This window comes from Gadus morhua, chromosome 1, assembly GCF_902167405.1.
Source record: "Gadus morhua chromosome 1, gadMor3.0, whole genome shotgun sequence".
In the NCBI taxonomy this organism is placed as follows: Eukaryota; Metazoa; Chordata; class Actinopteri; order Gadiformes; family Gadidae; genus Gadus; species Gadus morhua.
In genome coordinates, this window is record NC_044048.1 from 25,496,233 (window position 1) to 25,512,104 (window position 15,872).

Sequence of the window (15,872 nt, forward strand, 5' to 3'; positions counted from 1 at the left end):
AAGGTCTCTCTTTTAGAGACCCACTTCTGCTTTTATGTTATTTAAATTATTCCACATTTCCAAGCCCTCTATTATTTTGGACCTGCATTCTTTCAGCTAAGTCCCCAATGGGAGACCTCTGTTCCCGCTGTGCCGGACATCGACGTCTGCTTGTGTCGGACTGCGGGTCGCCCTTCAGACCGGGGGCTGGCCCACCCGGGAGTTGACATTTATGTTTGTATGTATCCCCCTAATTACTGCCCGAAAACACAGGCGGCTCTGTGGCAGGGCTCTCTGTCACCATAGTAACTACCCACAACGGTGAATCCATCTGACCTTGGAAGCTATAAATGCGCTGTGTGCCACATAGCTTGTTGGTACACATCTATTTACAAAGGTTTCCACTGTGTGTTTATTGGCCGGGACGGTGTCATAGCAAGGGTCCACAACCCACCTGTATGCATCCTAAAACCCGACGCTTTAGACAAATATGTCCGTGAAAGACTCAATAGTGGTAGCAGTGCTCATGGTGTTGGAGTGGAGGCTGTAGGCATCCAAGGCTTACAAAGTGAAAGTGAAAGTAACTTCTCTGCAGTGTTTTGGGTTGACCATCAGGGTGAAACCATCCGGCTCATAAGCACCCACACACACCAAATATTCCACCCATCCCATCTGCCTTAAGGGAGTCTGCTGCTTCCGACGCTAACAAATGCTAACAAACACTAACAGACGCTTACATACTCTGACAGACACTTAGAGACACTAACAGAAACAAACAGACTCTAACAGATGCTAACAACAACAGATCCTATATTGTCGTGGCTAAGCTAGGGTGTCCCAGCCAAAAGGTGCCGCGTTTCATTCCCGATGTCCGTCACCTCTGTCTTACCTGTAGATGTCCTCTAGGGTGCTAACCCTATAGCTAGATGCTAACCCTCTACCTAGGTGCTAACCCTCTACCTAGATGCTAACCCTCTACCTAGGTGCTAACCCTTTACCTAGATGCTAAGATTCTACCTAGATCCCACCCCCTCTACCTAGATGCTAACACTCTACCTAGATGCTAACCGTCTACCTAGATGCTAACCTTCAACGTAGATGCTAACCGTCTACCTAGATGCTAACCTTCAACGTAGATGCTAACCGTCTACCTAGATGCTAACCCTCAACCTAGATGCTAACCGTCTACCTGGATGCTAACCCTATACCTAGATGCTAACCCTCTACCTAGATGCTAACCCTGTAGCTAAATGCTAACCCTCTACCTAGATGCTTACCCTGTAGCTATTCCTTCATGACTTCACTGTTAGCTGAACAAAAGCATCTGGTAAAATGACGAGCCAGAGCAGTATCCGCAGTAAACAACAACTGGGCGGGGTCTTCTATGGTGTGTAACGTGTCTTCTCTCCCCCCCCCCCCCCCCCCCCCCGTTCTCCCCAAAGTGGCGGCGGTGCGCCTGAGCCCGTGTCACTCGCGCCAGACCTCCATGCTCTCCGACGCCTCGGCTCTGGAGGGCGACCGCTCGTCCACTCCCAGCGACATGAACTCTCCACGCCACCGGACCCACTCCCTCTGCAATGTAAGACCCCGAGACCCCCCCCCAACCCACCCTACTGTCCGCCTGCTGCTGCTCCACCCGCATCCCCGCCCCACCAACCCGGTAGGGCTGCTAGATTATGGAAACAATCATAATCACGATTGCTTTGATCAATATCGTAATCACGATTATTCAAACTGTTATTTTTTTGGTTTGAAAACATGATGCAATATTCAGCATTTCTCTCCCGAAAAACTGTTTGTAACGGAGAACTTGTTTCCACTCGATTATATTAGTTTGGTGAAGGTTTTGTGCTAAAATTGAGATTAATCGATTTAATCGAGATTAAAATGAAATGAATCGCCGAGCCCCACCACCAGGCCCCCCGTGGGTGGTGGCCCCCTCCCAAACCGATGGCCCGTGGTCCCTGCTGTAGCTCGGAGGGGTTTTTCACGCCATGTTGACTGGGCGAGAGTCCTGGTGCATCTGCTTCCAATGCGCCAAACGTTGTTACCCCGGCAACGTCTGCCCATGATGTCATTGATGCACTGAACGTATGCGCATCGCACCCCACTCACGCACAAGGCATTAGCAGGGGTTTAGGCTACGAATCATAAGGAAACCTTTTCAAACAAATTTTGAAATAGAATATATCGATGTAGCTTAGAAGTTATCAATCTCCCTTGACCTGAGTTAATATCAGGTCACCCCAAGTGACCCCTAGGTTGGGACGCATAGCCTTACTCTGACCCACTGGTCAACTCCCCCTCCTCCCCCTCCTTACACACGCACAACCACACACACACACACACACACACACACACACACACACACACACACACATACACAAACACACACAAAACCACACACACTAATACGTGCTTATTCACACGCTGGGCCGTTGCCTGGCCTCCTGGTGCATGTCTGCATGTGGCCGGCATATTGTGCTCTTTTTCTTGTCATGCAACACATGCACCCCGGCTTCTGGTTCAGTGCTTTTCCCGACTCTCTGCCTGGCTCAGTTTGATGCTAGTCTCTGCCACTTGCCTCCCCCTCGCCTCCTCCCCCTCGCTTCCTCTCCCCCCGCTACCTACCCTCTCATCCTCCTCTGCCCTTCAAATCCCATTTTTTGCTCTTTTTATCTTCCTTATCATCTTTTCAACCATCTATATTCCCTTTGATCACCCTCTCTCTCTCTCACCCTCTCTCTCTCTCTCTCTCTCTCTCTCTCTCTCTCTCTCTCTCTCTCTCTCTCTCTCTCTCTCTCTCTCTCTCTCTCTCTCTCTCTCTCTCTCTCTCTCCCACTCTCACTCTAACTCTCCCTCCCTTTCTCTCTCTCTCTCTCTCTCCCTACCTTCCTCTCTCTCTCCCTCTCTCTCTCTCTCTCTCTCTCTCTCTCTCTCTCTCTCTCTCTCTCTCTCTCTCTCTCTCTCTCTCACCCTACCTTTCTCTCTCTCTCTCTCTCTCTCTCTCTCTCTCTCTCTCTCTCTCTCTCTCTCTCTCTCTCTCTCTCTCTCTCTCTCTCTCTCCCACTCTCACTCTCCCTCCCTTTCTCTCTCTCTCTCTCCCTACCTTCCTCTCTCTTTCCCTCCCTCTCTCTCTCTCTCTCTCTCTCTCTCTCTCTCTCTCTCTCTCTCTCTCTCTCTCTCTCTCTCACACCCCAGTCCCTAGAAGACCTGGAGGAGGCGAAGCGTAAGAAGAAGAAGGAGAAGATGGGTCTTGGCTCTCTGTCGCGGGTCTTTGCCCGGGGGAAACAGCGCAAGTCCCTGGAGCCAGGCCTGTTCGATGGTACTTCCAGCCCTGATTATTACATAGAGGAGGACGCAGACTGGTAACACATAAACAACAACAACAACAACAAACAAAACAAGAGAAAAGCCCATGCCTGAGCGAGCCATAGGGGGTTTGATGAGTGGGAAAATAAGTCTAGTGTTCAATCGTTTTAGCTTTTGTGTGCGTGTGTATGTGTATGTTTGTGTGTGTGTGTGTGTGTTTCAGTGATATGACGTTTGGTGCACTTCTGTGCGCCCCTATGCGTCACTATTGGTTTGTGAGTGTGTGTGGGGCGGGCTTGTTTAACGGTGTGTGAGTTGTTGGTCCAGATGGTGTGTGTGTGTGTGTAGGTTGCCAGTGGTCTTAGCACAGTGTGAACACCAGGATCAGCCTGGACCTGGTGTAGGTTATGTACCTCACAGTGTGAACACCAGGATCAGCCTGGACCTGGTGTAGGTTATGTACCTCACAGTGTGAACACCAGGATCAGCCTGGACCTGGTGGAGGTCATGTACCTCACAGTGTGAACACCAGGATCAGCCTGGACCTGGTGTAGGTCATGTACCTCACAGTGTGAACACCAGGATCAGCCTGGACCTGGTGTAGGTTATGTACCTCACAGTGTGAACACCAGGATCAGCCTGGACCTGGTGTAGGTTATGTACCTCACAGTGACTGACACGCGCCGCACAGCGAAGTGCATATGTTTGGATGTATCTGCGCCCACAAAAAACAAAAACGGCTGTGTTTTGGATTCTTACAATTGTTCTTATATTTGGACTACTTTCTGTTCTTGTTTTGTTCATTTCATTTCACTGGAAACTTGAAGGACTGCTGTACATCTGTAAATAACAGTCGGTGTGCACTTGTGTGCTTGTTAATGTCTCTTTGTCTCCTGAATGCCTTTTTGTTCATTTGTTTGACCTCCCCCGTTTTTAACCCCTCCTGCCCCCACCCCCCACCTTAACTTAAAACCCCTCCCTGTGTTTTTAATTGTCCCGCTCGGTGCATCTCCCCCATCCCCCCCCCCCCCCCCCCCCCCCCTATGAGATCAGTGTCCTGTAGGCCACAATGCAGACTCCTGAATAATGAAAGAACAATTATTATAACTATAACAATAATAATATTAATAATACAATTATTAATAATAATTCAAAAAGACAATAATGTTCAACATAGTAATAACATAACATCATGAAGATGATAATTATGAAAATAATATGAATAATAATAATTCGGCTGTACGAGGATCCTGAGTCGGCCCTGCAGACACCAGCTTCTGTTTGCTCTAAATCGTGTTTGAAAATATACTATACTTTACAAAATATACTATAACAATCTCACGGCAACGACAAGTCGAACAGGACATGTCGCAATTCCCAGCAGGATGTCTTCCCATGGGTTGCGCAAGCGTACGTGATGCAAGTGATTGGATTACGTCATCATTCACTTCAAAGCAAATATGCTGACGTTTAGCCTTTATTCCATGTATATACTATATGCAGCAGTTGAGGTGATCATAGAGATACATCGTAGCCAGGTTGAATTATGGTTGAGCAGAGATAAACTCATTTAAATAAGTTGGCATGAAAATGCGATTGGCTACCAAACCAAAATTAAACCATAAAGAAATCATTTTATGTATACAAGTATCTACCAATTCTGCACGATCTTGTCATTGTTCACTTTAAATAAAGTGTGACAAATATGTTTTAAAAAACAATGTTTAATGGATACTTTAGTAGCCTAGCTTCTGGCATCGCTCTCGTAAGTACATCAATTAACAAGTCAATTCATGAATAATGCCCAGAAAGACGCGTTATTAATAGTGCCAAAGGTTAACAGTGTTTGCCTTATACCACACTGGCTGACTGTCGAGCCGTAGGAGTCTGCATTCTGTCCCCGGGAAGCCTCTCTAGCCCTGGTATTGAACTAACTCAGCGTGTCTGTCTCACCTGGAGCCCCACAGACGAACCAGCCAGTGGCTGTATCTCACCCCCCGTGTAGCAGCTTACCAGGAACGAACGGGTTAGGAAACGAAGCTTGTTGAAGACTTATTGATGTGGGGATGTACCACCCAGAGGCTTCTCAGAATGAGGAAGTGGTGAGATGACGTTAGTGAGGCATTTGGTCATCAACCATAAGTGAGACAGATGGTGTTAACCTCAGATAGCAGCCCGACTTAGATAGCCCTCCACCGGTTAAAACACACATCCGTTTAGCACTGCTGTGTTTTTTCAAACCGAAATCCCCTTCCCCCCCAACCCCCACCCCAGCCAACCCCCGTCCGCTTCGTATTATTTTACCGACAAATACTTTACTTTTTTGTAAATGAGATAACCTGACAGATTAAAAGCTATTATAATGAAAGAGTTTTATTTAAAAGTCTCCAGACGCGGAGAAGGTCCAAGCCGGAGGTCCTGAGATGTTTAGACGTTGGTTAGAGCCAGGGGAACCGTTGAAGGCATGACAACGACGACATTATGTTCTGCAGAATTTAATGAGGAAAAAAAGAAGTATTTTAAAATAAAATAAAAAAGAAACACCTTTACATTGGAATGTGCCTGTCCTCTCTTTCCCATGTTGATGTCTGTGTTTGTTTGTTTGTTTGTTTGTTTGTTTGTTTGTTTGTTTGTTTGTTTGTTTGTGTGTTATGCCGTGTCTCTGGTTCTATCTCCTCCTCTCACACTCGGAGGCTGCCATTTTAACACCTTCTACCGTGGCAGCTTCTCTCCCTCCAGCCTGCCCACCCAGAGAAACGCATCCCAAAAGGCTCCAAAATGGCTTCTTCTTCCATCCTCTTATTTTAAACCAATCAAAAAGAGCAATTCTATGGATAAAAAATGGCAGGAAAAAATGTGGAGTTGAAAAGGAAGCCATCTTAAGAGCTTGTATGTCAACAACACACACCCAAATAACCTCTGCCTGGACTTGATCCCTAACCTGCGATACTGACCCCTACTGCCCTTTGGCCTCCTCCTCCTCCTGACCATCGGGGCACTGAACACAGACATGTGACCTAAGAGCAAGCATTTTTATTGGTGCAAGGCTCATTGTCAAACTAGAAGGCACCCAATCGGTTGCAAGTTGGACAAATACTTTAGTGGAGGTGACTTGGTCACGCCTGTTTGTAAACTGTGTTTCCAGACTCCTTATAACACTCAGTAACACCTTCAAACACACTTAATCCAGAGTTCTTCTTCAAGTTGAGTGATCATGAAACTATACTGCTATATTTTACGAAGTCTACTCACCTAAAGGACATATGCTTACATTGAAGGTTTGATTTGATCAAGCTTGCAACCAATGTAATAACTGCAGTCACAAATCAATACTCCTATATTATTTTACCCCACTATAAGAGCTTTAAGAAAACAAAGCATTACTCAAACCTGCTCTTACTGATTATTTTACCACAACTATCCAATTATCCAAAAACAATTACAATACATTCAAAACCGCCCAGACGCAGTTTGCAACCAAAACAAACTTGCACAATAAAAAATATATTCCTTTGATGAATAAACAATTAAAAAATGATCCATTGGGATTAGGTCCAAATTGCACATTTTATGTGCCAAACACTTGCTTACATTGTTAACTACAAGGGCACGCATAATTGTGAGACGTAGGTGTTCGTCCTAACTACTTCATCATTCTCTACAGCAGGGTTTCATAAATGTTTTCATCTTGGCACCCAATTTAATTCTTTCGTGTTGTGGGACCAACTGAAAAACTCGAGCACACCAGAATTTAGGATGCTTTCATTAAACGAAGTAGGTCCATATTATACCACGTAGAGCTCTCTCTCTCTCGTCCACGCTCTCTGTCTCTCTCTATCTCATCCTTTCTCTGATCCTCTCTGTCTCTCTCTTTCACTCGTTCTCTCTCTGTCTCTCATCTTCTCTCTGTCTCTTTCACTCTTTCTCTCTCTCTCTCTCTCTCTCTCTCTCTCTCTCTCTCTCTCTCTCTCTCTCTCTCTCTCTCACTCTCTTTATCTGTCTCTGTCTGTCTGTCACTCTCTCTCTCTCTCTCTCTCTATCGCTCTTTCTCTCTCTCTGCCTCTATCTTATCCTCTCTTTCGTCCCCCCTCTCCGTCGCTCTCTCTCTCCTCCTTTCTCTGATCCTCTCTCTCTGTCTCTTTCACTCTTTCTCTCTGACTCTCATCCTCTCTCTGTCTCTTTCTCTCTTTCACTCTCTCTCTCTCTATTTGTCTCTCTCTCTGTCTCTCTCTGTCTCTCTCTCTCTCTCTCTCTCCCCCCTCTCTCTTTGGCTTAATGTGGACCACTCAAACATGTACAATGAACAGCTCTTTGGACAGTGGGTGAAATAAATGTGTTACACATGGCAGAAATGAGTAGAGTGGGCAAGAATGTTGCTGCTAATGCCATGAGCGAGATCTGTTGTCGCTGCTGGATTGAAACCAGAATGATTTAAATTATATGGTATTGGATAAGCATATTGGAGAGAGTAGCCTCCATCTGAGAGTCAGAAAGTAGATATATTGTATATAGCAGAGTGTTGTTTTTCTTATTATTTCTTTGGGGGATCTTGGCTCAACCGTCCAAGACAAAGGCTAAAAAATTAGGGAAAAGAAAAACAATACCAACGGTTATAAACAATCTATTCAGACTAGCATGGCAAAAACAAAATCACACCCAACAAATCTGTGAAAGAACAAAGACTGGTTTAAAACACCTGTTAGGCAGACCCATAGCAATAGCACAAGGTTGCCTTATCCATCCTCCAAGCTCCAAACGCTCCAAACAAAGTGGATGCAATTAGGGGGATTCTTTAAAAGGTTCTCAGGCATTCACTGCTTTAATAGATGGCTCCGTTAGCAGCACAATAGAGTTGATATTCACAATGCTGAACCTGGGACTATCAAAACATCATTGTTGTGGTGCGGAAGCATAAACAATGTGCGTCCACACTGGGGGAAACGTGAGACAGGAAGAATCTGGGCCACTGCAGTACTACTGCGGGTCATCACTTTGAAGACGGGAGGGAATTATCAGTCGTAAAAGTAATTAGAAACCATGGTACAAACACACACACACACACACACACACACACACACACACACACACACACACACACACACACTGCAGTGTCAAGAACTCCCCTCGCTAAACTGAGTGGAGTCTATTTCTATGTAATATTACTACTGCTACTCCTACTAATAAAACTGAGAAATAAATACTACAACTACTAATATCGAATGCAATAATAATAGTTATTTATAATAGTAAATAAAAAATACAGTTGGGTATTGAACTATAAACTAGAAAAAAACATCTTGAACCCCAAACAAGCATGCCTGTTAAAGTTTAGGTTGATGGTCTTAGCTTGTTGTCAGAAAGCCAAATAGCTAACATGCTAGCAGGCCTATCCTATTATTTCTGAAATGCAGCACTTCAATGGGACACAAGGTCTGTGTGTGTGCCATTGGATTCATTTGAATGTGGTTTTCTAATCTACCTTAATCGACTTTTGTCCACCTGCTACACCTTCTACTACCGACTCCACCTTCACACACCGAAACCACCACACCCCACCTACCTTCCCCTCTGCTCGTCCAATCACACAGACTCCGACAGTCTCTCCAGCCCCACCCGCCTCAGTCTGAGCCTATCAGACGGCTCGGAGGACCAGCTGGACCGCCTCCAGCAGGTGGAGCTAGCCAGGACCACGCCCATGTCTCAGTGGAGGGCGGGCACTGTGCAGGCCTGGCTGGAGGTTGTCATGGCAATGCCCATGTACATCCGCACATGCTCAGAGAATGTCAAAAGTGGCAAGGTAACGATGCTCATTTTAATGATTTTGTGTGTTTGTGTGTGTTCTGCTAGTTAAATCGTTAAATTAAATAACAGGAAACCACTTTAACAAACAGTTATACATTTATCTCAATTACATTTCTATTTTATGACATTTTATTTTAAATAATTTAAAATAATTGTGTAATTTATGCTGGCTGCATTGAGCGGCCTTTTCAAATCAAACAATATGGCTGACGAGCTGAAACTCAAGCGGCCAGGGATTTGACGGTGGTGGCCTGGGCGATGTACAGGTGCTGCTGGGGCTGACGGATGAAGACCTGGAGATGGGGCTGGGGGTCGGCAGCTCCATGCACCGCAGGAAGCTCCGTCTGGCCATCGAGGATTACAGAGATGCGGAGAGCGGCAGAGGGTAACGGGAGGGGGGAAGCGGCGGAGAGAGAGAGAGCGAGTACGAGTGAGCGAGAAACTTGGACTGGAGCCCTCGTCTCGGACTCCTTTACTGATGTAGGGTTGGGAGGACGGAGTGTTGGCGCCCTCTGCTGGTTTGCAATAATGGCATGGCGATCTGAAGGCTAGACCTCATACTTAAACAGTAGCCTAGATCTTACTACACTTCCTCTTTTTAACGTATCTCTGTAATATGTAACGTTACGTAATGTAACAATAACATAAAATAATATGTTTATTGATCCCAGACAGGTTAATAAAGCGTCCCAGCACAATGTACAGGGACAGTAATACGAAAAAATAAAACGAATTAAACAAAAAAGCGATTTAAAAAGAAATAATTTTAACTGCAATGACCCTTATTGTACAGCAACAGTAAACCGTGTGTCCCTCTTCCTCATAGGCTGTCCAAGGCGGCTGAGCTCGACCACCACTGGGTGGCCAAAGCATGGCTCAGTGACGTGGGCCTACCTCAGTACTCGCAGGCCTTCCAGGGCCACCTGGTGGACGGCCGCGTGCTCAACTCCCTGACGCGCCGGGACCTGGAACGCTACCTCAACGTCTCGAAGAAGTTCCACCAGGTCAGCCTGCTGCTGGGCATCGAGCTGCTGCACGGACTTGGCTTCGACAAAGAGGTGGGTGAGGGTGGAGGAGAGATAGCATAGCGGACACGCATCCGCTAGCGTAGCATAGTAGTCCAAACATATTATTTTCTTGTTTATTCAAATGTCTGCGAGGCTTTTGTGTTTTTTGTGTGTGTTTGTAAGGGTTATTTTTTTTTTATGTGTCTGTCTGTCTGTCTGTCTGTCTGTCTGTCTGTCTGTCTGTCTGTCTGTCTGTGTGTGTGTGTGTGTGTGTGTGTGTGTGTGCGTGCGTGTGCGTGTGCGTGTGTGTGTGTGTGGCATGTTAGCATGTTAACGTCTATCCCAACCTCTGTCTCCTCTATGGAGGTAGATTTGTGTCTTTATTATGCAATCAAAAAGAATAGGTTTGAGAGCAAAACTTTCCACACTGCAATCAAAAAATAGGTTTGAGAGCAAAACTTTCCACACTGCAATCAAAAAATAGATTTGAGAGCAAAACTATCGACACTGCAATCAAAAAATGTTTTATTGCAAGATAAATTAATGTGCTAAAAAAATTATTAATGGGAATCCAAAAGTTGTGTTTGCGAATCCAAACGTTTTGTTTGCGAATCCAAAAGTTTTGTTTGCCAATCAAAAAGTTTTGTTTGCGAATCCTAAAGTTTTGCTTGCGAATCCAAAAGCTTTGCTTGCTGTTGAGCTGAATCTCGTGGGCGGGACCTACGCCGAAAGATGTAAGACACGTCTCTATTGGCCAGTCTCGATCGGAGTGACAGCTTGGCAACATCCACAGTTAGTAACGAGAGAGGGAGCTCCCGATTCCCGCTCTGTCTCATCATGGACTTCAAAACTCCCTCTCTCGTTTGATTGCAGTGTGGAAGTTTTGCTCTCAAACCTATTTTTTGATTGCAGTGTGGAAAGTTTTGCTCTTAAACCTATTATTTTTGATTGCATATTAAAGACACAAATCTACCTCCATACTCCTCCCCCCTGTCCAGGCTCTGCAGGCGCGCCGCATGCAGTGCGAGCACCAGAGCGTGGACCCCCTGGTGTGGACATCCCACCGCATCATGCGCTGGATACGGGAGATCGACCTCAAGGTGGGCGGGGCAAAGGATGAGAATAGGCTAACATCGCACCGTCAAACATGGTCTGTTTTTTTTTTAGCTTTGTGCATTTAAAACACACTTTTAATTATTATTAGTTATCTATAAAAACGAACACACTTCTATCCAAAATAATCTTACTATAGAGTGCAACAGTGTGGTTCCGGAAGTAAAAATCCCAACCATTTCTCCATAGAGGTTTTGATTAAAACCCATAATGTCTTAATAATCCAGAGTATACCCAACCGTTATATTGTGAAACTATGGTATACGCTCCTGTAGAAGCCTCCTGTAGAAGCCACAGAGCTGTTCAACAAGGGGGTGGTCACTGCACTACCATGAATGATGTATATTCTTTGCATGGGTGGGCTCCTGTGGGAATCGAACCCTTAACCCTGGCAGCGTTTTTACATCATGCTCTACCACTGGAGCTAGGCAGCAGCACGTGTGGTCGTACATTCCGCTTCTAAGAGTACACTAAACAGGAAACAGCTTCCTCGAGGTAGAAGACTCAGTATATTATAACAGTGTATTCTCTACGCCACTCCCTGGGTGCGTGGAAAATAGAGCAGTTGGTAATGTAATCCTAAATCCTGGGCTTGCTGTTTACAAAGCTCTTTGTTTGCTCATGACAGTAATGTAATATGAATATCCTGAGCTAACAACGTTGTCGCATCGCTTCCAAAACACATTAGCATTATGTCAGCACGGAAGGTTTGATGGAGATAACGTGTGGTTGTCCTCACTCACACTGTTTCGCTTTCTTTGTTTATTTTGCTTTCAAATCCTAAAGAGGTCATGATTTAAATGCTGCACGGTTATCATTGGTCATTGACAATAGGTCTCAGGGAATCTCATCTACACAAAAGCACGGTGGTGGGTGTTTGACTTCTATCCGGAAGGTAGGCCTACTGGGTTTGGTCCCCGCTTGCCCTGCTTTAGGAATCTGTAAGATGCCTAACCCCTGCCTGATCCTTGACGGCCCATTTTCTTACCACCAGGTGTGGTATTGATTATTTATTACAAGCCACCCAGTTGTATTAAGGATTGATTGACTTCTTAGTCTACCCAGTGAACTGTCTTCAACCTGAGAGACTGGAAGGCTGATCTATGATGATGCCATTTCATTTCTTATCAAAGGGTCGCTTCCAATTCAACTGTGCTGATAGTCCAGGTAGTTTTGAAAGAACTTTTTAGACCTTAAAGCGATTTGCAAGGCAGTGCATTTCGCTACGACAGGCGCAGTGTGGTTTTCTGCTGCTCACTATGGTAACAGATTCCATCAGCAGCCCCGCCCAGGGAACCCTGATTCCACGAGTGGCAGGGCTGTAACCAGGCCAACACAACATCACATTTACATTTACGCTTTCATCCAAAGCGACGTACATACATTTGTCATAAAAAAGTGAAACAATATGTCGCTGTCGTGACAGTAATGATGTTCATAGAGCCAAGTGTAAAGCACTAACAACCGCTAGGTTAACCCATTCCCCGTATACAATAAAGATAGCTAGGATAAGATGCTACACAACTAAGTACTTAGTCACACCTGGTTGTAAAACAGGGCCTCTTAAATGTGCGGTACCTGAATTCACTGTTGGTCACTTTGGATAAAGACCTCTGAGTTATATAAGAGGCGTTCTTGTGACCTCCAGGAGTATGCCGACGCCCTCCAGAACAGCGGCGTCCACGGGGCCGTGTTGGTCCTCGACCCCACCTTTAACACGGACGCCATGGCAACGGCGTTGGGCATCCATAGCAACAAGCACATGATTCGCCGCCACCTCGTGGAAGAGATGCAGAGCCTGGTTGGCCCAGTCAGGTGAGAGAGAGAGAGAGAGAGAGAGAAAGAGAGAGAGAGAGAGAGAGAGAGAGAGAGAGAGAGAGAGAGAGAGGATTAATAATTTAATAATAATTAATAATTTCATCATTAAGGTGATGAGGATGTGTGACAGAGCGTGATTTTAACAGTCTACCTGGTACAACTGAGAGAGGAAACCGAGAGCAAAGGAAAGAGTGCATTATCCCGAGTGACAGGGATAGAGAAAATATAAGGGAGATGGACGTTATTTTAAGACAGTTACAATAACGGCTTGTTATTTTTTATATCACGATGACGGCATGTGCAAAGGGGGATGTTATGGCTTTAGTTTATCCATATGATGTTATCTGCTGCGACTGCATGGCAGAACAATCTATTTCTGGAAGATAAACAATCTCCTATTCCTTCTACAAGCACAGACACAAACACAGGATAAACAAAGCAAGTGTCTCTTTGTGTTTATTTGTGTCTGAGTCTCCTAATTGAAGCTTGCCGATATCTAGACAGTCTATATATATATAAATATGAAAAGTTTTCTGAAATGTTTTTAAGCGGTTTCACAATGTGAAACCGCAAACGGCAAACCATTTACCTCTCTTCTCTCCATTCATGTCTATTCCTCTCTGTGTTTATTTCGCTCCGATCACTCTCTCATTCACTCTCACTCCATTTTGTACCTCTCTCTCTCTCTCTCTCTCTCTCTCTCTCTCTCTCTCTCTCTCTCAGGGCGAGTGGCCTCCAGGACTATGAGAGGCAGAATACTGGGACGCCCCCCTTGGCGCGAAGGCAGAGCTCCCTGGGCCGCCCGCCAAGCTCGTCCGGGCGCCACGCCGACGACGAAGGCTCTCTGAGGAGGAGAGCGGTCAAGGTGGGGGTGGCCATCTTTTATAACAGCTGCCTCTAAATTAGGGATCGACCGATACAGATTTTTTAGGGCCGATACGATACCGATATTTTTTCATCAGCCTTAGCCGATACGCCGATACGCCGATACCGATATTTAGAGCCGATACTACTTTTTTTTTTTTTTTTTTTTGCTCCCTCAATCATAAAAATTACACTGATAACAAATGTTACAAGTCTCAATTAAAAAAAAGGAACATTTATTGAACTTCAATATAAAAAACTATATTTAACAAATAGTAAAAACAGGTGAGTAAAAAAAAAAGTAAAAAAAAAAAAGTAAAAAATAAATAAATAAAAAAATCGGCGAAAATCGGCCGCGTATCGGCCGATACCGATACACGTAAAAAACGCGAATATCGGCCGATAATATCGGCCGACCGATATATCGGTCGATCCCTACTCTAAATAGCTAGACTCCTTGGGCCTTGAGTGGAGGTCAATACTTGTCTGTTGGTTGTCGTGACATTCGTTGTCATGCAACATTATCAAACTTAAAGGTGACATATTATGCCACCAGGTGTGAGTGTGATTAGCCGTTACAAGCCGTTTTAAAAATCTGCCACTTCTGACATCACAAGTGGGCGTGTCCACATAGATGTGCGCTGGATAGATCAGTCTGCCAGCCTACCCGGTGGACTGTAGCAAACGTTGCTCATCTATCCCTCATATATCTAGGTGGACACGCCCACTTGTGATGTCTGAAGAGGCAGATTTTCAGAAAAAGTGGCTCGTAACGGCTAATCACACTCACACCTGACGGTATAATATGTCACCTTTAACGTATTAAAGGCGTCTTCCATTTTGCCTCGCATTCTTTGAGGGCGCCCAAGTATACATATGGTTTAACAATTTGACGGATATTAAAATTATAGTTGGTTAAAGTCATCTCATTCTCTCCTTACTTTCAGCCCCCTACAGGGTTCAGCCCAAAAGCCCGCAATGGGAGGGACTTCAGTTGCCATGGCAGCTATGGCTCGTTGCCGCGGGAGGCTTGCGACGAGACTCCGCCCAGATCCGAGGGGAGTCCAATCCGCGGCTACACCACGATTGAGGTCACCAACGTATGAGATCATGGGAGCGGTGGAGCGTAACCACCTGCTCATCGCTCTGAGATTTTAATCAGGAACAATTCCAGCCTCGCCTGCCCAGTCGGACAATAGATGCAGACTTTTCTGGATATGAACTGTTTCCTAGCGGACTGAATGCACTTTTTAAAACGCAACTTTTTGAATTAAACTTTTTTTTTGTGTTATCAGTTTTGTAGCGTCAGAAAATGTTTAATGGCTCATTTTGGCAGGCTGTTTTGGCTTTTAGGAGCATTGATTTCCTGGCTTCAGGCCTATGTCAAGCTAAAGAAGAACTTATTTTTGTATTTTACGTGCAAATGTTTCCTTGCTGAATGGGAAGTGGCGGGGCAATGTGTTTTTGTGGAGTGACTCTTCTTTATTAGCATAAACTGCCACATCATTGTTTACAATGAAATCTGTACAGGACACTGACATTGCTTGCTGACTAACCAGTAAAAAAAGACTTGAGAAAATAGATTTTATAACATTTGCTTTGCTAGTACTTTTTCAGTAACTGACGTCTGTAATGCCTTGTGAATAAAGAAAACACTGAACAAAACAAATGAAAAGAAAAGAAACTGTGAATTATACAAGATGATCAAGTTGCCCGGTGGTTTTGTTTTTAACGTTTTGACAGTGGTGTCCAAACAATTACTGGGTTATTTCTTCAGAATCTTCTACCATTTTCTAATTGTAAACATAAAAAATATCATCAGAACATAATCATGATGCCAGCCATCTGACACTTTAAATATAAAAATATTTGTATAGCTATAAGATGTATCAAGACAATAACAACTAGGTCTTCCTTTTACCTGTAAGGAAATAAAGGTTATCTATCAGATAACGGAGCACTGTTTCACATTTTATC

General features: G+C 44.8%; 1 protein-coding gene across 3 annotated transcripts in view; it reads left to right on the plus strand.

Moving 5' to 3' along the window:
• kazna (kazrin, periplakin interacting protein a) overlaps positions 1–15,845 on the plus strand; it is a 125,706-nt gene extending 109,861 nt beyond the window's left edge. For 2 of the 3 annotated variants that reach the window (XM_030355343.1, XM_030355334.1), the window contains exons 5-13: positions 1,422–1,558; positions 3,181–3,304; positions 8,880–9,088; positions 9,360–9,478; positions 9,920–10,151; positions 11,099–11,200; positions 12,862–13,028; positions 13,755–13,896; positions 14,843–15,845. In XM_030355343.1, coding sequence (XP_030211203.1) covers positions 1,422–1,558; positions 3,181–3,304; positions 8,880–9,088; positions 9,360–9,478; positions 9,920–10,151; positions 11,099–11,200; positions 12,862–13,028; positions 13,755–13,896; positions 14,843–15,001 — 1,391 coding nt within the window. In that variant the 3' untranslated portion in view covers positions 15,002–15,845. Of the gene's footprint in view, positions 1–1,421; positions 1,559–3,180; positions 5,841–8,879; positions 9,089–9,359; positions 9,479–9,919; positions 10,152–11,098; positions 11,201–12,861; positions 13,029–13,754; positions 13,897–14,842 lie in introns of those variants that run through there. The other variant, XM_030355351.1, reaches the window with a different exon arrangement.
• The last annotated feature ends 27 nt before the right edge of the window (positions 15,846–15,872 follow it).